Here is a 22734-nt window from a genome sequence, read left to right on the forward strand (position 1 = left end):
AGGCGCCATTTGTAAAATGTTGTCCTGTATGTATGGATCCTGAATTTCACGTATGTGTTCCAATTGAGCAATGATTGATCTTCATTACTCTTGGGATCCAAGATTGTTGCTTTCACAGTATTCTTAGTCCCTTCCATTCCAATGAGCAGGTATAATCTCCTACAGAACTTTGTGCTGTGCTGCCATTTTGAGGATGCCATCACTAGAGGCAGGAGCACGTGGGATTCACTTCAGCCCCCATCAGCCTCATTAGACTATCAGGGATCAAAGATAGGTTCTGCAGTGGATGGATGGGTGAGTGGGTGGGTAGGGGAGCTGTTAATGTCACAGACTGGAGAAGGGGGCTCAAAGGGCTCCAAAAAGGTGTTCAATAGTTAACTGGGTGCTAGCCTATATTCAGTGCTGGCATCCGCGAAGCTAAGCAGCTGAATTTAGGACAGCTTTTGAGCTGGCACTGTGGCAAATATTGCTGGCACCCAAATAACAGCCAGCTCCTCCCCTGTACCACTTCTTTTTATGGCTGGTTGGAGATAATATTACATAACATAAAAATCAATTTCTATGCTGCATAACCAGTAAGTTCTATGCGGTTCACAAAAATGAAGAAATAAAACAATTGAATGAAATATTTCAGTACAATAAAATTTAGAAAACAAATATGTTTTCAATTGCTTCCTAAAATGCTGGTAGGACATAGAGCTCAATAACGTGGAGGGGCATAATAAAAACAAAATGTCTAAGTCTCCTTTTGGCCTAAGTCAGCAGACGCTGAAGTTGGCAGCAGGGAAATGTCCATTCTCAAAAAAAACCTCCAAATTGAGGGTTTTTTTTGAGAATGGCTTACCTGCAAGTTCAGCAATCCACTGGCCGAGACTGCCACTACGTCTATCCCTACACCACATTCCCAACCAAAAAACTGCCCAAGTCCCAAACTCCCAAACCCAGACCTTTTAGGAGAAGGAGGGGCCAATCCTTTGCCTAAAAACAGGATTCTGTAACCGACATCTGTCAAAAAAACGGCAGTTACAGTATCCTGCAACTGGCCCACCTGCCACTGCAATGATCGTGATCCCCATCCCCTCCTGCCCGACAAAACCCCGAACCGGTAGGAGGATCCCAGGACCTCCTGCCCACGGTGCACCCCCCGACACCCCCACCCCCCCTCGAATATGGGCAGGAGGGATCCCAGGCCCTCTTGCCCATGGCGCACCCCCGACCCTATTGGCGTGTTCAGGGGCTACAGGCTAATCTCGGCTTCAGTAATGAATCTTAGTTCTTGTTATTCATTATATATATTTGTGTGCCACACACCAGTGGGAAAAATCCAGACCAGGACCTCTCACTTCACAAGCTGAACAGGAACTCATGAAGTGATAAGTTTCCACAATATCAGCTTGTGAAGTGAGAGGTCTTGGTCTGGATTTTTCCCACTGGTGTGTGGCACACAAATATATATAATGAATAACAAGAACTAAGATTCATTACTGAAGCCGAGATCAGCCTGTAGCCCCTGACGACGCCAACAGGCGAAACAAAGATTTGTGTTGGGCAATTGTGCTCAGTTTATGGTGAACAGCGATACAAGGAATATGGAATAACATACTCATGAAGTGATAAGTTTGCACAATATCAAGAACTTTTTTGGCCAGTATATGGACAGTATTGCAACAGAGTAGTTTTGAAATGAACTTTTAGTGGGTTGGTTGGGTAGGTTGTTAAGGTTTTAGTAAGTTATTTATGTGTATATTTATAATGATATGAAGTATTAACACGTGTGGGGTGAAAAAATCTTTTTTTTAAAAAGTATAAAATAAATAGAAGTGATTAATGAATGTGTGGAATCTTAGTTTATAAATTTATAACAAATATAGCTCTTTGTGTTTATAAAATATATTTTAATATAGTAGAGCTATTGAATTGATATTATAAATCCCAAAATTGTTTAATGCATATTCATTGGGGAAATCCTGAACACCTGACTGGATTGCGGCCCTTGAGGAGGGACTTTGACACCCCTGCCCTAGACCCACCATTCCGAGGATGGCGAGCCTATCAGCCGGCTGGAATTGGGACTCGTGCATCTGGCCAATGTTCAGGTAAGTTGGAAGGGTATCTGGGGTTAGGGGGGCCCGGATAGTGTGTGTGTGTGGGGGGCTTTTGAGGGTTTGACGGGTGGGGGTGTCGGGGGAGCACCGTGGGCAGGAAGGCCTGGGATCCCTCCTGCCCATATTCACAGGGGGGGGAGGGGGATGGCGGTTCGGGGTGCTGTCTTCAGCAGGAGAGATTGGGCATCCCTCCTGCCAGTATTCGTGGCAGTTCGGGGAGGATCGCGATCGCAGTAGGGGTTGGGCAGGTTGCCAGGGCTGCTGAGCTGATCGTGGCAGCCACAATCAGCTCAGCGGCTCCTATTCAGAACTTATGCCTGTTTTGACTTAGTCTAAGTCAAAACGTATAAGTTCTGATTGGGCAACCTCGTTAAACTTTTGATTATACCTGCTGTACAACTAAGTCTAGGTCGGCCCACCTCCCGCCCTTTCCCCTCCTCCAAAAATGCCTCTTTTCGTTCTTGGCGTTCAGTGGCAGGGGAAAGGCCTAAGTTGGTTTTAGATACGTCTAAAACCAGCTTTGATTATCGGTATTTGCATGATCTGTCTTTTTGATCGTCCAAGTACTGATTATGAGCCCCATAGGCTTTAAATCTTTGTCCCAAGAAGGTGCTTGAAAGGAAAAAAGGCGCTGGTGATATTTTTAACTGGCAACCTTTAGCCGATGGAAAAGTAAAAAGTGCATGGGAACTTCGAGAACGCATTGGCTTGGCAAAAAGTAAACAAATCTGTTAACTGTGTGCCAGATCATTGAAGACTTTAACAAATATAGCTGAACTTAAATTTAACGCGGGCCTCAACAGGCAACCAGTGCAGTTCACGAAGAAAAGGGGTAACATGATCATACTTTTTCACACCAAAAATCCATCGAACAGTAGCCTTCTGAATGATATTGAGCTGCACTGCTCAGTTAAGCACCACTGAATATCAGCAGGCAGAAGCTTCTTCTGGCAGAATTTAAGCAGGCAGAAGCCTCTTCTGCCTGCTTAAACCATGTTGATTATCATCCAACTTCTGTTTTTCATAAAAGTATTAAGAAAATACACAAAGCAGTTCATACCAAAATAGCCTGGCGAAGGGACACGCCGTACATTCGCTTGTACTGTTGCTTGATCTGATTGAGGTCTTTCTCGTAGTGAGAAATCAGAAGTCTAATCAGTTGTTTGTGACGCGTGCCAGAGCCCTGTTCAAAAGAAAACTTTTGTTATACACGAGCATCTCCGTTGCTGGATGCTGCACCATTTAGCATGCTTAATAACGGCGGTCGTCATGCCTGCCTCTACTTCCGTCTCTATTTGTGTTTGTAACTTGCAAAATATATCTCAATAAAACTCTTAACAATACAATCAAACCAACATCCCCCAAATCCCTCTATCTGTAATATGTCTGCTTTTTTAAGGGGCCCAAACACAATCTAAATTTCTCCCCACTCCTAACCTGAGAACTGATCCCTAAGCATCCCCAAAGTTCTAACAAAGGGGAAATCCCGTATGTCATACCCCTAAGATGACGCAATTCCTCTTTTCTCAGACAATACAGATCCTTCTCCCCCACTGACAACATAAAGGGGCAGCTCAAACCTTCTCATCTGGTCTTCAAGTGAAAATCAGGCAATGAGAACATTACCTTACCAGCAATTTTATAAGGAGCCACCCATTTTTTTTTCCAGTTATTTATTAAGCACATAAATTACCTCTTATAAAACGCTGACTAGTATGAGCTGTTTCATGGCATGAGCAGAGGAGTAGCCTAATAGTTAATGCAGTGGCCTGCAAATCAGGGGAATTGGGTTCAGTTCCCACTGTAGCTTCTTGTGACTCTACACAAGTCACCAAACCCTCCACTGCCCCGAGTACCACCCCCTCCCCCTTAGATTTTGAGCCCATTAGAGATAGAAAATATATCTTCATATAATGCATAAACCACTTTGATTGTAACACAGAAAGCATTACATCAAATCCATAAACCTACTTGCAATGGGGAAGAGTCTGGGTGAACACACATTAAATTACAATGCTCCCCCACAAATTTGAGGTCGCAGACTCAATCATTCGTGGTCTACTCCAACGGCCTCTTCCTTTAGTAAACTTGGGCTACACCAATCAGGAGCTGCGTGTCAAAGCAGCTACTGATTGTTGTAGCCCAACTTTACTACAGGAAGAGACGGTTAGAGCAGATCGCGAGTGATTTTCTTCATCCGCCGGCGCTCCAGCTGCCCTCTCCTGCCTCCCCTGCCTTTTGTCAGGCGATAAACCGCATTCATGGTTTTTTATAAATTTGTGGGGGTTCCTGGAATGGAACCTCCGCAAATTTTTGGGGAGCACTGTACTTAATTTGCATTTGTACAAGCAGAAAACACACTCTACCCTTTGCATCAGCCCTCAAGCTGGTATTAATTGCTAGTGCAGTGTATCGTGAACTGTGTGCCATGGTGAGATTCAGGGTGTGCCGTGATATGGCAGCGAGGAGGAGAGGCACCGGTGCCAGCTGACTACCTACAGGATGTGCCTTTTTGTAAGAGGAATGTCCTGTAGGCAGTCAGCCGGCGCTGGTGCCTGTCCTCCTCTCCGCACCTCTCCTCCCAGGGTTAGCAAGCTCAGGGTCCTGTCTGGAGGGCCTCCGCACGTGTACAGACGTCAACATAAATGTCAACAATTGCACATATCCAGAGGCCCTCCAGCCAGGGCCCTGAGTTTAGATTGCCAAGGCTTCAAGAAATTAACGAGACACTGTGCTAGTGCCTACATGTACATGCATTCTTTTGTACCTACTGTATAATTAATATTTTATAAAGTCAAATAGGCACAAATTGGCTTTATAAAACTGGCATCTGAAAACACACTTTAATTAGGCACAGCTTTATGAAATTACCATCCACACGGCCAAACAGCTGAGCATTTGACATTGGTACTGATGATACTGGGGTTGGATGCTATCCTCTTAGGCATAACGTTCTAGCACAACCCAGGACCACTCCTTGTCCTTCCCTTTTTAAATGTGAATAACTTCTGCCCAAACACTGTGCTACCTGGCCAAAAGCTATCCAAGAGCTGGCCCTGAATTTTCAACACCAAGAGCTTTTGCAGTCAACACCCAATGATAACCATATAAATCATTTTGAATACTGAACTCACTGTTTAAAGAAATAGGGAAATACTTTTTGAAACCAATGGGAGGAAATATTTTTTCACTCAGAGAATAGTTAAGCTCTGGAATGCATTGCCAGAGGTTGTGGTAAGAGCGGATAACGTAGCTGGTTTTAAGAAGGGTTTGGACAATTTCCTGGAGGAAAAGTTCATAGTCTGTTATTGAGAAAGACAGGGGGCGAGTCACTGCTTGCTCTGGATCGGTAGCATGGAATTTTGCTACTCTTTGGGTTTTGGCCAGGTACTAGTGATCTGGATTGACCACCATAAGAATGGGCGACTGGGCTTGATGGACCATTGGTCTGACCCAGTAAGGCTATTCTTATGTTCTTAAGTAACACTGCCTTAACTATAGTATAGTCCTCATGGCTCTTCTGTATACCAAATCCAAATTTTACCTACTCTGAGGTCTATTTGCTAAAATCTATTATAGCATGAGTGAGGGTTGAGTGTGGGTCTTCAAAGACAGAATCAGATAAGGGTATAAAAGTAAAGCACCACTCTAATAACACAAAATATGCTGAAGCCTGTTACTCCACAGGTACATTAACTGGAAATAAAATCTCTTTAAATAGGCTTATTGCTGACAGGCCCAAACATCACAATGCTGGCCTGGCTCCAGTCAAGTCTCAAGATTCTCACAAGATTCTAGATAAAGCTTTGCCTATCTTATCCAGGATTCCAAAAGTGTATACATTTCCAGTGAAAATATATGCTGTAGCACTGCTTCTATCTTCCCAGGCCTCCCTGGCTCGAGAGAAAAAGAGATGTGCTTTTGGGGGGCCGGAGCTGGATGGCATAACAGGGCGGGGCCATGTGTCCGGGTTTTCCCATCGGCAAATCTGGTAACCCTACTCAAGGGGAAGGTGAAAGTTAACTGGAGGAGATGGGGTAGGAATGGAGATTGGGACTAGGCAGGAAGGAATTGAAGGAGCGTGTACTTGGAAACAGGGATAGAGAATATATGAGGGGAGGCCTCCCCTTTGCTCCACCCAGTATGCCATCGACTTTGTCCAGCGATGATCTTGTCTCTCACACTGAAGTTTTGTTTTGCTAGCATAACCTCTGCTAGAAAATTGGTGAAGGTCACTGGGTTAACCTTCCTCCATCTCCCTAGACCATTTATCAAATATTACCCCACTTTAACAACTGATAGCCTTGACCCTAGATAATGATTAAAAATAGCAGACCTTCACTCCCTCCCATTCTCATTCGCTTTCTCCTCCCCAAAGCATAAAAGCAGCTGCAGCAGTGGTGCCAGCAGCAGCAGTAGTCAGCACAGGGCCTTGTGTGTCTGTGTGTGCTCACAGACCCCAGTACTCTGCATGGGTTTCCAGTATAACAAATGCCCACACAGAAGGAGGGGGCAAGGCCTGTGGATGTTCACCATCTTACAGGGCTCCTGCTGATTGCCATTACTGAGCCAGTGGAGGTCCAGAGAAAGGGGACAATATTTTAACCAGAGTGCACACTAGTTGCAACGCAGGGAAATTCCCAAAATGTCTGGTGTTCTCCTGTCATTTGGGGCAAAAATGATGTGAAATAACAAGGAAAATGCTAATGTTATTTTCTATGTCATTTCAAATGAATCCCAAGGCTGCACTAGATATAGAACTCATATAACATCTGCCAGTCATGTTGAAGTCTCGATGGAGAATCTGCTGATCAGTTACTGCTGGAACAACTGATGAGGTTGCCTGACAGTGGGAGTAAGGAACATGAGGAAACAAGAAATGGGAACTAAGGGAACATACACAATGCTGCCAACCTATCCTCCTGGCAGTGTTCAAGGCCCAGTTAAAAGCCCACCTCTTCAAGAGTGCTTTCAACTCCTAACTCCTCTCACCCCATTCATCCCTAACCCTATATGTCATGTCTGTCTGTCCAAGTTAGATTATAAGCTCTTCCGAGCAGGGACAGTCTATTAAATGTCAAAAAGTACAGCACTGTGTATGCCTTTCAGTGCCATATAAGTGATAAATAGTAGTAGTAGTAGTAGGCCTGAGCTTCAGACATTTAACATACTGCACAATTAAAACAAGAACAAAGTGAAACAGGTAAACATTCTGACATACCTTCATTGCTAAGTAGAATTTCTCAGCAAAGTAGGCATCTTTGTTTGAAGCATATTTTACTGTAATGGAAAATGGACAAGGCTGTCATGTGATCTATTTTTTAATAAGAGAACTATATATAATTTAAGATAAACGCAGAATATTTAGGATTCTCAAAAATATATATGAAATATATGAATAAGAGCTACCTTCTTCATGTCTTTCCTTGACAACTACTGGGAGCAGAGTTGCACTAATCACCAGAGGTTTAGGCCTTCATTAGGCAAATAGCTGCAGAGCACTGGGCTTTTCACAAATATCTACTGTCATAAAAAGACATTATTCCTGATTTACCAATATGCATTAATGTGTTAATGCTCATTAATACACATTAAAATGCACTACTGCAAATTAAGCTCTCTGTAAAAAGCTCCACAATTGTTAATGGATCCAAGTGTTCACATGCATTACATCATATGCTAGTTAACTCTAGACCTGTGTTTGTATACTCATCAAAAATTAATTGGAAAGTTGAATTAGACTAGTGTCATGGTGTGGAATGGATAAAAGTGAATCCAATTTTTTTTTTTTTTACAAAGACTAGGGGACACTCAATGAAGTGGAATGGAAATACCTTTAAAACCAACAGGAGGAAACATTTTTTCACTCATAGAATAGTTAAGCTCTGGAACTTATTGCCAGAGATTGTGGTAACAGTGGTTAATGTAGCTGGGTTTCAAAAATCGGTTTGGAAAAGTCCATAGTCTGCTATTGAGACAGACATGGAGGAAGCCACTGCCTGCCCTAGTACAGGGGTAGGCAATTCCGGTCCTTGAGAGCCACAGGCAGATCAGGTTTTCAGGATATCCACAATGAATATGTATGAGATGGATTTGCATGCACTGCCTCCTTGAGATGCAAAATCTACCTCGTGCATATTTATTGTGGATATCCTGAAAACCTGACCTGCCTGTGGAGGACCGGAATTGCCTCCCCCTGCCCTAGGATTAGTAGCATGGAATGTTGCTACTATTTGGGTTACTGGATTGGCCATTTGGAAGTAGGATGCTGGGCTAGATGGACCACTGGTTCCACAAATGTTCTTGCAGCTGTCTGGGTGGTGCTGTGTCTGAGTTTGTTAACCAAAGTTTCAGCTATCAGCAAGATTGCTGAAATACTGGCAAGGAAACTTGGATGAGGCACCACCCAGATAGTTAAGAACCATTATTTGGAAAGGTTCATGAAATCTCAGCGTACACTAGAAATAGATCCCTTCTATCAGTGGCATAGTGAGGGTGAGAGGTGCCCTGGGCAATGATGCCCCCTCCCCGCCCCCCCCCCATCCCATTCCTTCCCCACCCCCCTGCAGCTTGTACACACACACCTTCCCTACCCTGTACCTCTTTTAACTTCCCTGGTGAAGAGCAGCATTACCAACTCACTGCCCGCATCAGATCTCTCCCTGCCCTCACTTCCTAGGCACGGGTCCTGAAGTCAGAGGGAGAGCAGACGCTGGTGCAAGCAGCAGGATGGAGTTGCTGCTTATGCCAGCGAAGAGATCAAGGTACTATGGGGTGGACATAAAGGCATGCATGGTGGGGGGGGGGGGCGCAGAGAGGAGGAAGAGTGCCAGCGCCCTCATCAAGACAAAGTCCCGGGGTGGACTGCTCCCCCCCCCATTGCTATGCCACTGCCTTCTATATTCTCCATCATTGGGTGTCACCCTACTGCAAATACTGGCGAAAAGTGTCAGGTCTGGTCAGAGTGCAAGTCATTTGAAAGTGGCCCTCACGCTGCAAGGTAAGGGCCGAGTATATTAATCACTTGGTTACCCACCAATAGACGTCAGGCAGTTCTCAATATCGCCCTTCAGCTCCAGATCCAGTGCCTTGTTCATGTCATGCTTGCTATATCGGCAATACTGCTGAAAAACTGAAGGGAAAATTCACGGCAGTCAAATTGCAGTTCTGCAGTTCCTTAAATACAACATCAGATAATAAACAGCTGAAGATTCTGTGGCTCTGTCATTCTAAATGACACCGACTAAGGGTGTTATGCTGTTACCCAAGGAGTATCCACAAATTCCCACTGAAACATGTAGCATTTTAGTGGTCGACAGGCACTAATTTGCTAAGTGTTATAGGAAAGGGTCGTAATCACTTTGGAAGCACTACTGTCACTTATACTGTGACATGTTGAGGGGCATTCTAGAAAGGACATCCAATCAGCACATTACAAATGGATGACCCATCTCACATGTATTATAGAACAGGATACTATCTGTTCTATAATACTTGGGGGATGCATGTCTATGTGCTGAAAACACTCAGCATGAGCATCCATTTTACAAATTGAAATGATCATAAGAACTGCCGCTGCTTGGTCAGACCAGTGGTCCATTGTGCCCAGCAGTTCGCTCATGCGGTGGTCCCCAGGTCAAAGACCAGTGCTCTAAATGAGTCCAGCCTTACCTGCGTACGTTCCAGTTTAGCAGGAACTTGTCCAACTTTGTCTTGAATCCCTGGAGGGTGTTTTCCTCTATAACAGATTCCAGAAGAGCGTTCCAGTTTTCTACCACTCTCTGGATAAAGAAGAACTTCCTTACATTTGTAAGGAATCTATCCCCTTTTAACTTTAGAGAGTGCCCTCTCATTCTCCCTACCTTGGAGAGGGTGAACAATCTGTCTTTATTTACTAAGTCTATTGCCTTCAGTATTTTGAATATTTCGATCATGTCCCCTCTCAGTCTCCTCTTTTCAAGGGAGAAGAGGCCCAGTTTCTCCAATCTCTCACTGTACGACAACTCTTCCAGCCCCTTAACCATTTTAGTAGCTCTTCTCTGGACCCTTTCAAGTAGTACCGTGTCCTTCTTCATGTACGGTGACCAGTGCTGGACGCAGTACTCCAGGTGAGGGCACACCATGGCCGGTACAGGGGCATGATAACCTTCTCTGATCTGTTCGTGATCCTCTTCTTTATCATTCCTAGCATTTTGTATACCCTTTTCGCCACCGCCGCACATTACGCAGATGGCTTCATCGATTTGTCGATCAGAACTTCCAAGTCTCTTTCCTGGGAGGTCTCTCCAAGTACTGCCCCGGACATCCTGCATTCGTGCATGAGACTTTTGTTACCAACATGCATCACTTTACACTTATCCATGTTGAACCTCATTTGCCGTGTCGATGCCCATTTCTTGAGCTTGATTATATCATGTTGCAGATCTTTGCAATCCCCCTGTGTCTTTACTACTCTGAATAACTTTGTATCGCCAACAAATTTAATCACCTCACTCGTCATACCAATGTCCAGATCGTTTATAAAGATGTTGAAGAGCACGGGTCCAAGCACCGAGCCCTGCGGTACCCCACTGATGACGCTCTTCCAGTCCGAATATTGTCCATTTATCCCCACTCTCTGTTTTCTATGCTCCAGCCAGTTTTTAATCCACGTAAGTATTTCGCCCTCGATTCAATGGTTCGCAATTTTCCCAAGTAGTCGTTCATGTGGAACCTTGTTGAACGCCTTCTGAAAATCTAGATATGCAATGTCGACCAGGTTGCCCTTGTCTATCTGCCTGTTTACTCCCTCGCAGAAGTGAAGTAAGTTCGTCAAACAAGATCTACCTTTGCTGAAACCGTGCTGGCTGGTCCTCATCAGACATGTCCGTCAAGGTGATCAATGATGCAGTCCTTTATCAGTGCATCTACCATCTTTCCCAGTACTGAGGTCAGACTCACTGGTCTGTAGTTTCCCGGATCTCCCCTTGAATCTTTTTTGAAGACTGGCGTAACATTCGCCACCTTTCAGTCTTCGGGAATCTTTCCTGATTTGATCGACAGATTGGATTTTAGTTGAAGCAGTTCAGCTATAGTCTCTTTTAGTTCCTTGATAACCCTTAGATGGATGCCATCCGGTCCCGGGGATTTATCGCTCTTAAGCCTATCGATCTGCCTGCATACCTCTTCTAGACTGACCATCAACCCTGTCAGTTTCCTGGCTTCGTTTCCAGCATATAGCTTGATGGGTTCCAGTATGCTGTGTATATCTTCTTCGGTAAATACAGTTGCAAAAAATGTGTTCAGTTTGTCGGCGATTGCTTTGTCCTCCAACGGTCCCACCGCTTCCTTCGCGGGACGTCTGTGGCAGCAGAGGAATATCTACATTACAAAATGATCACACAAGCATTTGTAAGGAAGAACACCTGGAATGCTCTCCCAGAGGAGGTTATTGCAGAATCCACCGTTCTAGGATTTAAAAGCAAACTAGATGCACATCTCCTTACGAGAGGCAAAGAGGGTCTGATCCGGAGATGGCAGTTCTTATTAAAACAGCCGACTAAGAACCATGTCAGAGATGCAGAGTCACCAGTTCAAGTCCCAATACACCTTTTTGTAATTATTATTTTCTACTTGACCAAATAGTTTTGCCAAGGCACCTTAAACCAGCCTTGCACATCTCTTGTACTCCTCTACTCCTGAAGCTTCTCCCACCCCCCAAATTTATTTATTTATAAGATTTCTTAACCACCTATAACTAGGCAGCTTTACAAAAAGAACAATCATATAAAAATAAGAAACATACAACATATGTTATACAAACAATTCCTCCCTCAAGAATACCCCCCTTCAGAGTAGAATCTCCCTACCTCCCTGTAGCTACCTTCCCCCACAAGCCTGTGAGTATCCCTGGTGGTCAAGTGCTAGGCGGGCAGGCAGGCAGGAGCCCACTAGATGCCAGGGAAGCCTTGAGGTGGGCCTGGTGACACTTACAGAGTGGTGAGGGATTTGTAGGGAAGGGGTCTACTCAAAGGGGAAGCCACAGAGGAGTGTCTGTAGCAGGGAGAACTTTTTAGGGTGCCTCCTGGAAGCACTGGGCTGTGGATGGAAGAATCCCACCAGGCTTATTTTTTCAGCAGATATAAACCATCAGTTTTAATACCTATATACTAATCTGGTATGTATGGCACATGAACACTATGAGAAGTATGCTATGAAATGCACTTCAAGCACAGCATTAGTGAGATATGCATGCTCGTAAACGCAAAAAAACAAACAAACCCTGAAACTCCCCTATGATCTACCTTCCTACCTGATGAAAGAAAACTAATATTGTGATCCTCCATGATCATCTCTCCTATTCTGCTTACTTAAAAAAAAAATCCTATCACAATCACTTTTCCCATTCAGAGGTCAAAAAATGCCCTCCAGCACTGATCCCTCTCCAAGACCAAGCTAGCAATCTTCCACCACACAATCCTTGTTCCTGCCTTAAGGAAAAAAAGACTCCTTACCCTCAAGAGGCACAGTCGGAGCATTGCAGGATGCTGGACTGAGAGGAGGCAATGCCCTCTTCCTCTGCTGATCCAGCATTAGAGATGTTTGTGGAGGTTTGAAGGAATAGGAGGCATAGGGGTTATTTTTCTTCACCAGAGCTGAAAGGGGATTTGGGTAAAGGGGGTTCATTTTGACTTCAGGATAAGAGGATTGACAGTTGTGATTTTATTTGTATTTCCTCAAGCATGTGGGGTGATTAGTGAGTAGTAGGTAGGAACATTTTTTAGACCATGAGATTAGTGGAAGTTGAATGAAGACCATTTCTTAGACCACTGGTCAAGTGTAAAAGAGGCAAAAGTAGGAGGAATTGTTAATGTCTACAAGGACAAGCTCCTTCCCTTACCACGAGTGAATTGATAGTATGCCAGTTCGATGTGCTAATGGTTTACTTCTATCCCAAAAGCATCTCAATTTTACACGCTTAAAAAAGTGCTTTAAAATTTAGCTTTTGCTCTGGGTCCTGCTGTGCTTAGCATGTTAATGACTATCGAGAGCTTTAGCATTCTATACACCTGTTTTATATATGCTAGCCCAGGGGTGCCCAACGCGTCGATCGCGATCGACCAGTAGCTCAGGAAGGCAACTCGAGTCGATCGCACTCGTGTTGCCGTCCTGATCTACGATTTCAGCCCCTAGCGAACTTATGCTCCGGGCTCTAACGTGTGCGTGCAGGCTTCTCTTCTCTTCCCTCCGAAACCGGAAGTTATGCCCGGGGAGGGGGAGGGGGGGGAGAAGGGAAGCCTGCACGCACATGTTGAGAGCCCTGAAGCAAGCGTTCGCTACGGGCTAAGGCGGGAGACATGTTAGTGAAGCATTTCCTCTTCTTGCTGCCGGGTCCTGCCTACTTTCTGTTTCCGCGAAGGCAGGACCCGGCAGCATTTCCCCCAACAGTTCCTCGCGATGCTGGTCGGCCGAAGCAGGGAGAGGTTGGGGCGGCGTCGGCTTTTGGGCGTGTTATTGGCGTCGGCTTTCGGGCCTGTTATTGGTGGCGGTTTGGGTCCTGGTCCCCGATGGCAGTTTGGGTCCCCGATGGCAGTGGCAGTGTCTTGGGGGAGGGCAGGGAGAAAGAAAGAAAAAGGGCAGGCAGGGAGACAGAAGGAAAGAAGAGAAACAGAAAAAAATGAAAGGGAGGCAGAGAGAAAGAAAGGGCAGGGAGAGAGGAAGGAAAAGTTGGGGGAGGGAATGAGGTGTGGAGGAGAGGAAGCATACAGGCTGAAAGAAGGGAAGAAAGACTGGATGCACAGTCAGAAGAAGAAAGTGCAACCAGAGACTCATGAAATCACCAGACAAGGTAGGAAAAATGATTTTATTTTAAATTTAGTGATCGAAATGTGTCTCAATTTATATCTGCTGTCTATATTTTACACTAAGGTCCCCTTTTACTAAACCGCAATAGAGTTTTTTAGCGCAGGGAGCCTATGAGTGTCGAGAGCAGCGCTGGGCATTCAGCGCAGCTCCCTGCGCTCTAAAAACTGCTATCGTGGTTTAGTAAAAAGGGAGGGGGGTATATTTGTCTATTTTTGTATGGTTGTTACTGAGGTGATAGTGCATAGAGTCATCTGCTTTGACCTCTTTGAAAAACCCTGGAATAGGAATGATAATTAACATTTTCTATGCGTACAGTGTGCGTTGTGTTTTTTTTAAATTTTATTGTTGGTAGATCATTTTGACTTGGTCATTTTAAAAGTAGCTCGCAAGCCCAAAAAGTGTGGGCACCCCTGTGCTAGCCTATTAATATTTAAAAATGTTTGCATTGTATGAAACCGCATTTTTGTTAAATACTTACTAGGAGGCTTTGTGACTATTGCATTAGTTATCATGCAAGTTAGTTTGGCCTTAATGAGAAAGTTCCGCAAAAATAAAAGTGGGTAACGCTGATGATTTTTGTTGTCGTTTTTCACACATTGGAAAAAGCAGCAGCAGTTCAACTGCAAATATGAAGAAAAAAAAAGCCTTGTTTAATTATAAGTAAGGATCCTTGCTGGACCCTCACTAGCCTATCATATGACTGCAAATAAGAGCATACCAACTTGGTGTAGAGAAGAGGTGTGTGCCATTTGGTTATAGTATCCTCCTTCTTTGATGGATGCAGTGATTCTTCCTGCCGTTATACAAGAGAGACCTCTGAAAATGTTATGGTGAATTTTTAGGTTGCTTTGTGGATTTACTGATGAAGCAGTGTGCTTTTGAGATTCAGCCTTTGGTCCTACTTAGTTTATGTTCAGTGAAAGCCTCCCTTGAGTTTTCAGTTTATGCCTAGTGTGAAGTCAGTGTAAAAGAAAGGCTTTACTCACCTTTCTGCTTGCTACTGAATTACAGAGTGGAGCAGCAGTCTGATCCCTCAAAGCAGAAGGGAGAAGGAGCCTCAAGCCTCACTCAGGAGTTGGGTAACTGGAAGTGGTATTGTATGCAAGATGGTTCCTGCTTGGAGAGATCTGTGTGGAAAGGGATCTCAGAGATAAAAGACTGAAACTTGAACCAGAAGGGAATACAGTGGTACCTTGGAATCCGAATTTAATCCATTCCAGAACCCCATTCGAGTTCCAAAACGTTCACGTTCCAAGACAATTTTTCCCATTGAAAATAACAGAAACTGGATTAATCCATTCCTTGGTCCCACAAACTCAGACAGCAATACTGGAATCCCCACCGGCAGAGACAGCAAGATCAGGTCACCCACCGGCAAAGACAGCAAGATCGGGATCCCCACCGGCATAGGCAGCAAGATCGGCAACGTCAACTGAAAGCGGTGCTCAGCCCAAAGCTTCCCTCCCAGGTGGAAACAGGAAGCTGCGTCAGAGGGGAAGCATTGGGCTGAGCACTGCTTGCAAATCAGATTCCAAAGCAGCGTTCGGATTCCAGGGCAAAATTTAAAGAAAAAAAAGTTTGGATTCCAAGTTGTTCGAGTTCTGGGCTGTTCGGATTCCGAGGTACCACTGTACCTGGGAAACCCACGACCCCAAAGGATGGTAATTTTGAGAGAGATCATAGACACAGATAAAGGAAGTGTGTGGTGTACTTCAACGTTTAATAAGCTGTACAACTTCAAGCAGCGTTTGACTTGCACTTGTCTTCAGGAAGGAGAGCTTTGAGCACCCCACATCTGTTCTGAGGAATCCTTATACCAGGGCCTTGAAAGGAAATCCATTCCCTCTGGATAGAAATTGCTCCCTTGAAGAAGAGTGAGCATTGGGATTAAATAAATATAATAAGTGTTCTATTGGGGTCCTGGGGGGTGAATCTGTCAATAAACATTACATTACATTAGTGATTTCTATTCGCCATTACCTTGCGGTTCAAGGAGGATTACACAACAGTTGTCAGGAGGTTACAAGAGTTGTAACATTACAAAGAATTGTCGTAAGCATTACATAAGAATTGTCGAGAACTTAAGAATTACATAAGAATTGTCAAGAACTTAAGGAGCAACATGGTAATTAGAAACATTTTAGGTTGGATATGGGTGGAGTGTGTGGTGATGAGAGAGGAGAAGGGGGAAAACCGCTGCTGTCTGGGGCCAAACTGGAGAAGATGTTGAGGGCCAACACCCCCACCATCCCCGAGACCACCAGATTGGCAACTATACCTCCAGCCGCCAGCACTGAAGCCTTGTCAGGTGCCAACATAAATTCGGGGGGGGGGGGGGGGAACCCTCAGCAGCCCCAAGGGACTCCCTTCCACAGCAGGGGACCCAGCACAAACCTGCCCCTGTTTCTCCAAAACAGGGGCATGGTCACCTGAGGACAGTGAGAGGAAGGAGGTGTTTCCTGCCAAAAAACGGGCCAGAAAGCACTAAATTAAGAGATTGAGACCTGCATTGGCTAAAAAGCCTGGGTTTCCTGCTGCTAAGGCAGACGAGCTCTCCATCGCGATAAGGGAATCCCCAGCCGCTACGGCGGTAAGGGAATTCTTTGTACCCTGACCGTCGGTGGCTGCAGAAACTCCCGCGTGGGCGGAGGGGAAAGCCCAGACTTCCCCCTAAATCGTGCAGACTCACAAAGTACTTGTGGCGGGATTCCCAGGTCACTGGCACCCGACACTGACGAGGATCACCTACCGCTCCGGCCTGTGCAAACCTTGCACAGGCCGGCCGCGAGTGCCTTGTGGCTGGAGCACAATGAGCACTATCTCTCCTTCCGAGGGCTCATTGTGCTGTAAAACCAGAAAAAGTACTGGTTAGATGAGAAAAAATAGCAAAAGACAGCCAAGTGAAGGGAAAAGAACCCTTTTTTACCAGCACAGCCTCAGGATTTTTTGCAGGGTAATTTTTTTCCAACAGAACAGACTCCATAGCTCTCAAAGTTAGAGGCCTGGCCAACCAGGAGGCCAGCTGAGGCCCTCTACAAAAATGTGGGGAGGTGGAGGAAGGGGGGGAGGGACCCAGCATGAGACCCACCGGGTTTAAAACCCCTGAGGTCAGATAGATCCCCAAACAGAACCCATCCAAGCACTGTCCGGCAAAAAAGGGGAAACCAGGAGTCCTAAACAAATTCCAACAGACCTAAGAAGGGGAGCCGAATTAGTCTTATCACCTGCTTGGAGACTGAGAAAGACTTTATTGGTAGGGAAGTCTCTCCTTAATATACAAGTTTTGGTCTCAGTCTCCATCTGCTGGTCATGGTGAGGGATAAACCAATTTGTAAGAACTATATCGGTCTATCAGGCGATACAGAACCTTGGTTTGCGAGCATAATTCTTTCCATAAGCATGCTTGTAATCCAAAGCACTCGTATATCAAAGCAAATTTCCCCATAGGAAATAATGGAAACTCACGACGATTCGTTCCACAGCCCAAAAACTTTAATACAAAATACTATACATACTCGTTAGCAAGACCTTGCTCATTTAGAAGTCACTACACTCCTGCAGCGTCAGAGAGAGAACCATTGGCTCAGTTGTGATGATGTGATGTTTGTATACTTGTATTGCAAGACATGTGATGTATGTACTTGTATTGCAAGACATTGCTTGTATATCAAGTTAAAATTTAATAAAATGTTTTTCTTGTGTTGCAAAACACTTGCAATCCAAGGTTTTACTGTATATACTAGTAATTCACTTCTGTCTACATGTGGTTTTCTTGTCATTTGTGTAGGCATCATAGCAAATGTCATGTAGATAATGTTTAGGATGGTGCACTCCACTGTTCTCTCTGAGCGGGTATCCTCCAACAGCATTATCAATAGGGGGTGTTACTTCAATGTGTTTTCAATCTTTAGGTTTAGGCAGGTTCTCTGGAGTTCTGCAAAACTTTCCTGTCCTTCACTATTGAAAATGTATTAGTGAAACAGCACACCCTACTGGCAAGACTATATAGATGGAGGACTCCTGCTCAGCTTTGGGGAAACAGTGGCACTGTACTGTCCCTTTTAAAAATTGATATATAGTGACAAACCATAGCTCCTCACCTTTTCGGAGTTGTGGAAAAGATCTTAAAGTAAGGATGTTGATGAAAACATTAACATCAGTTCCTTTTCTCCTTTCTCCAGCTTCATACAAGGCCTGATTGAAATTGTAAGGTAACAGAATGTTTGTCATTCCATAATGGCACATTATCTTGATTATACTGCATAAGTACAGTAATTACATTTCCACGAGTTGTATTTTAAACCATTTCCAGAATCTGGAGGTAACTGCATTATATAAACACACAAAATCCATCTGGCTTTCCTGTTATAAATTGCATACTCTATACTGTATCAAAAAATGTATTCTGTCTCTTCTAAAACAAACAAAACAAACATTACTCCTAGCAAAATTCTATACAACAGCACAGTGCAGAATTTGCACAAATTCCCCATCCATGTATAATTCTGCACATACTGTGCAAAATTCTGTGCAAACCTTCCATTCTGCCCTTGTTCCCGCCTCTTTTCCTCCCGCCGATCACCCCTCCCCCTCCCCTTGAGATTACATAAATCTACAGGCCTCCCAAGGAACCAGTAGTGGTGGCAGCCAGCCGGCAGATGCAGAACTGTGAACAGGCTGTTTGCGGCCAGCCTCACCATGGCCTTCCTTCTGCCGTATCACTTCCTGTAGATAGATGACGTGGCAGAGGGAAGGCCCTGGCAGGGCCAGCCGAAAGCAGCCGGTTCACAATGCTGCCTCTGCCGGCCAACTACTGTCACCACTGCTGCTTTGGATGTCTCGCAGGTATGTCTGATTTCACGAGGGGGGGGGGGCGGTCAATAGGAGAGAGGTCAGACCCGCACAGGGGAAGAAGGGACAGGAACATAGATGCTAGATCACAATTTGAGGAAGGGGAAGGAGGGAACATAGATGCTAGGCCCATGGTGGGGGAGAGGAGGGAACAAGGATCTTGGACTGCAAGTAGGAGGAGGGGATATGGATGCTAGACCTGTAGGGGGAGGAAGAGAGGAGAAGGAAGGAGACATATATGCTAGATCTGCAGGAGAAGAAGAGGGGAGGGGGACATGGATGCTGCACTGCAAGTGTGGGGGAGGGAGAGGAGGGCACATGGATGCTAGACCTATAGGGGGAGGAGGAGAGGGGAGAGGACATAGATACTGGAGACATAAGTAGAGGGGAAAGGGGGTGAGAAGAAGAGATGCTTGACCGCAGAGAGGGAGAAAGATGCCAGGCCATGGGGAGTAGGGAAGGGATTCATAGTACAAGCGAGAGAGATGGTGGGTGGGGTGAGGAGAAACTGTTGCAGAACCCGCAAGTTGGGGTGGGAGGATGGTAGAGATAGTAAGAGAGTGTGATCAAAACCAGAAAGGGGATGGGAAGGGAGGAAGAGATGCCAGACTATGGGGGCCAAAGAGAAAATTTAGGGTGAAAGTGAGAGAGGGGTGGGATTTAGAGGGAGACAGAACTGCAGTTGGGGTGAGAGAGGGAATGGAGGAGGCTGGAATCTGAGAAAGGAAAAGGCAGGAAGAAATTTCAGGCCTCAGGATAGGATAACTCTATACAAAACACTACAAATAAACTCTGCAGAATTTTGAAATATTGTGAGAAGAATTTTCAAAAAGTTTGCTCAGAATTTTCAAAACTTTGTACAGAATTCCAAACATTTCTACATTGAATATTGATTTTGCTTGTGGTCCCATAAATCTTTTGGACTGCTTATCTTGCAGTTAAATTGGGATGCCTCAACCTTACTCACTGCCATTTATAGGAGATGAAGCATCAGAAGGAGATTCCACAAGTCTTTACTTGTGGTAGTATTCTCAATCCAAACCAAAAAAACAGGAAAAAGAAAGGCGATATGTGATGGAGAAGACTCGGTTGTGAATTTCAGAAATAAATCTGTCTGATATATTTCCAAGCAATAGATTACCAACAAACACAGGGACCGATATTCAGCGAGCCCAGAAATTCAATGGTGGGATGGATCCAGCGACCAACATTGAATTTCTGCTCTTTTTTTAGCCACTTTCAACAAAGCCGGTTAAGCCAATATTCATTGGCTGGCAGGCTAAGTCATAGCAGCCAAAGATAGACTTGCTATTTACGGGGTCTATCTAGCTGCTAAACTTAGCCAGTCGGCCACTGAATATCGGGGCTAACAAACTATGTTGTGCAATATAGCTGGTGGCTGGATTAGCTGCTGAATATTCAGTTAGCTGACTTAGCGCTATTTAACCAGCAGGTGGTGATCCTGACTGGTTAAAAAGCACTAAATATTGGGCAGACAGACCTTTGCTGTCACAGATATTATTATTATTATGGACAAAGACCAACTAGAGAATGACACGGGGAAAATATTTTTCCCCCCGTCCCCGCAGGAACTCAATTTCCCCGTCCCGTCCCCGCGAGTTATGTCGCTATCCTTGTCCTTGCCCCATTCCTGTAAGCTCTGCCTTAACCACACAAGCCTTACAATGCTCGTGTAGATGAGGATGGAGCTTGAAGGAATGGGGACAGGATGGGAAAACGAGTTCCCGTGGGGACGGGGAAAAATTTGTCCCCGTGTCATTCTCTAGTCTAAACTTGTCTGAGCCTCAAAAGCTATTTTTGTTATGATCAATTATTTTTGTTTGAGCGCAAAGCTAATTTCTGTGAGTTTTGAGACAGTAATAGCCTATATGATGCAGCCATTACGATGGTTGTCTAAGAGAAAATGATCAGATGTCATGCCCTTCTTAGTCATGATATCTATATTCTTCCCTGTCATTCCCCTGCATGCTCTTTTACAACAGTTTTAGATAAACCATTGATTATAATGTATATATAAGCTATGATGTACACAATGGTGTAGCCACAAGTGAGCACAGGTCAACCCATTTTTCCAGTCTAATGGCCCAAGACACCTCTCTCCTCTCCTCTGCCCCAAACCAGCATCTGCTCCTTCTGGGGGGCCATTGCCTAACATCTGTCTATCTTTCTCTGAAACACCTCCCTCCCCTGGTCTCCCTCATAGCGGTAGCTGGCAGTGATTCTTATAGATTTCCTTTGATGACATCATTTCCTGTTTCTTTACAGTCGAGGATACGGTAGAGGGAAGCCTGCAGGGCCAGCATAGGCTGCCTATAAAACTTGCTGCCAGCAACTGCTCTGAGGGTGTTTCAAAGAAAGATGGGCAGATGCTGGGACAGTACGCAGACGGGATAGTACGCCTTAGAACGCCAGACGGGAATTATGTGGAAACAGATTCTGAAAAAGCCAAACTACTGAACGATTACTTCTGTTCAGTCTTTACCTGCGAGGCGCCAGGGCAAGGGCCACGGCTGGAAGCAAAGGAAAGCAAGGAAGACCCATTTCTGAATTTTGAGTTCACACCAGCTGATGTTTACAGAGAACTTTCAAGACTCAAGGTGAACAAAGCCATGGGACCGGACAATTTGCACCCAAGAGTGCTCAGAGAGCTGTGCGATGTTCTGGCGGAACCGTTAGCCATGCTCTTCAATCTCTCCCTAAGTACGGGGAGAGTCCCCCTGGACTGGAAAACAGCTAATGTCGTTCCTCTGCACAAAAAGGGTTGCAGAGCAGAGGCTGCGAATTACAGACCAGTGAGTCTCACATCAATAGTGTGTAAACTCATGGAAACTCTACTTAAAGGTAAATTAGACACGATAATGGATGAAGGGAATCTAAGGGATCCCTGTCAACATGGATTCACCAGAGGCAGGTCATGCCAATCCAATCTTATAAGCTTCTTCGATTGGGTGACAGGAAAGCTAGACCTGGGAGAGTCTCTGGACATAGTGTACTTGGATTTCAGTAAAGCTTTCGACAGTGTCCCACACCGTAGACTATTAAACAAGATGAAATCGATGGGTTTGGGTGAGAAACTAACTGCATGGGTCAGGGATTGGCTGAGTGGAAGACTTCAGAGGGTGGTGGTCAACGGCACCCTCTCTGAGACATCGGAGGTGACTAGTGGAGTGCCGCAGGGCTCAGTCCTGGGACCATCCCTTTTCAACATATTCATAGGGGACCTGACCCGGGGGCTTCAGGGTAAAGTAGCACTGTTTGCCGACGATGCCAAACTGTGTAACATAGTAAGTGAAAGTAACCTCCAGGATAGTATGACACAAGATCTGATCACGTTAGAAAACTGGTCCTCGACATGGCAGCTAGGCTTCAACGCTAAAAAATGTAAGGTCATGCATCTCGGCAGAGGAAATCCATGCAGAACATACTCCTTGAATGGAGAAACGCTAGCTAGGACTTCAGAGGAAAGGGACTTGGGGGTAATCATCAGTGCAGACATGAAGGCTGCCAAACAAGTAGAGAAGGCCTCATCAAAGGCAAGGCAAATGATGGGATGTATTAATAGAAGCTTCGTCAGCCGTAAACCTGAAGTCATTATGCCACTCTATAGAACCATGGTGAGACCCCATCTGGAATACTGTGTGCAATTCTGGAGGCCACATTATCGGAAAGATGTGCTTCGAGCTGAGTCGGTCCAGAGGATGGCCACTAGGATGGTCTCGGGGCTCAAGGGTCTCTCATACGAAGAAAGACTGGGCAAACTGCAGCTCTATACCCTAGAGGAGCGCAGGGAAAGGGGTGACATGATTGAGACATTTAAGTACGTCACGGGTCGTGTCGAGGTGGAAAACGATATATTCTTTCCCAAGGGACCCTCGGTCACAAGGGGGCACCCGCTCAAATTCAGAGGAGGAAA

The 22734-nt window shown here is 45.1% G+C and overlaps 1 protein-coding gene across 1 annotated transcript in view; it reads right to left on the reverse strand.

Annotated features, from left to right (window-relative positions):
- LOC117350295 (annexin A1-like) overlaps nucleotides 1–22734 on the reverse strand; it is a 105827-nt gene that overhangs the window by 10563 nt on the left and 72530 nt on the right. The window contains exons 9-12 of the mRNA XM_033924533.1: nucleotides 18050–18143; nucleotides 9142–9237; nucleotides 7327–7385; nucleotides 3166–3288 (exon numbers count right to left, since the gene is read on the reverse strand). Coding sequence (XP_033780424.1) covers nucleotides 3166–3288; nucleotides 7327–7385; nucleotides 9142–9237; nucleotides 18050–18143 — 372 coding nt within the window. The remainder of the gene's footprint in view (nucleotides 1–3165; nucleotides 3289–7326; nucleotides 7386–9141; nucleotides 9238–18049; nucleotides 18144–22734) is intronic.

Source organism: Geotrypetes seraphini, chromosome 1 (genome assembly GCF_902459505.1).
Source record: "Geotrypetes seraphini chromosome 1, aGeoSer1.1, whole genome shotgun sequence".
Lineage (NCBI taxonomy): Eukaryota > Metazoa > Chordata > Amphibia > Gymnophiona > Dermophiidae > Geotrypetes > Geotrypetes seraphini.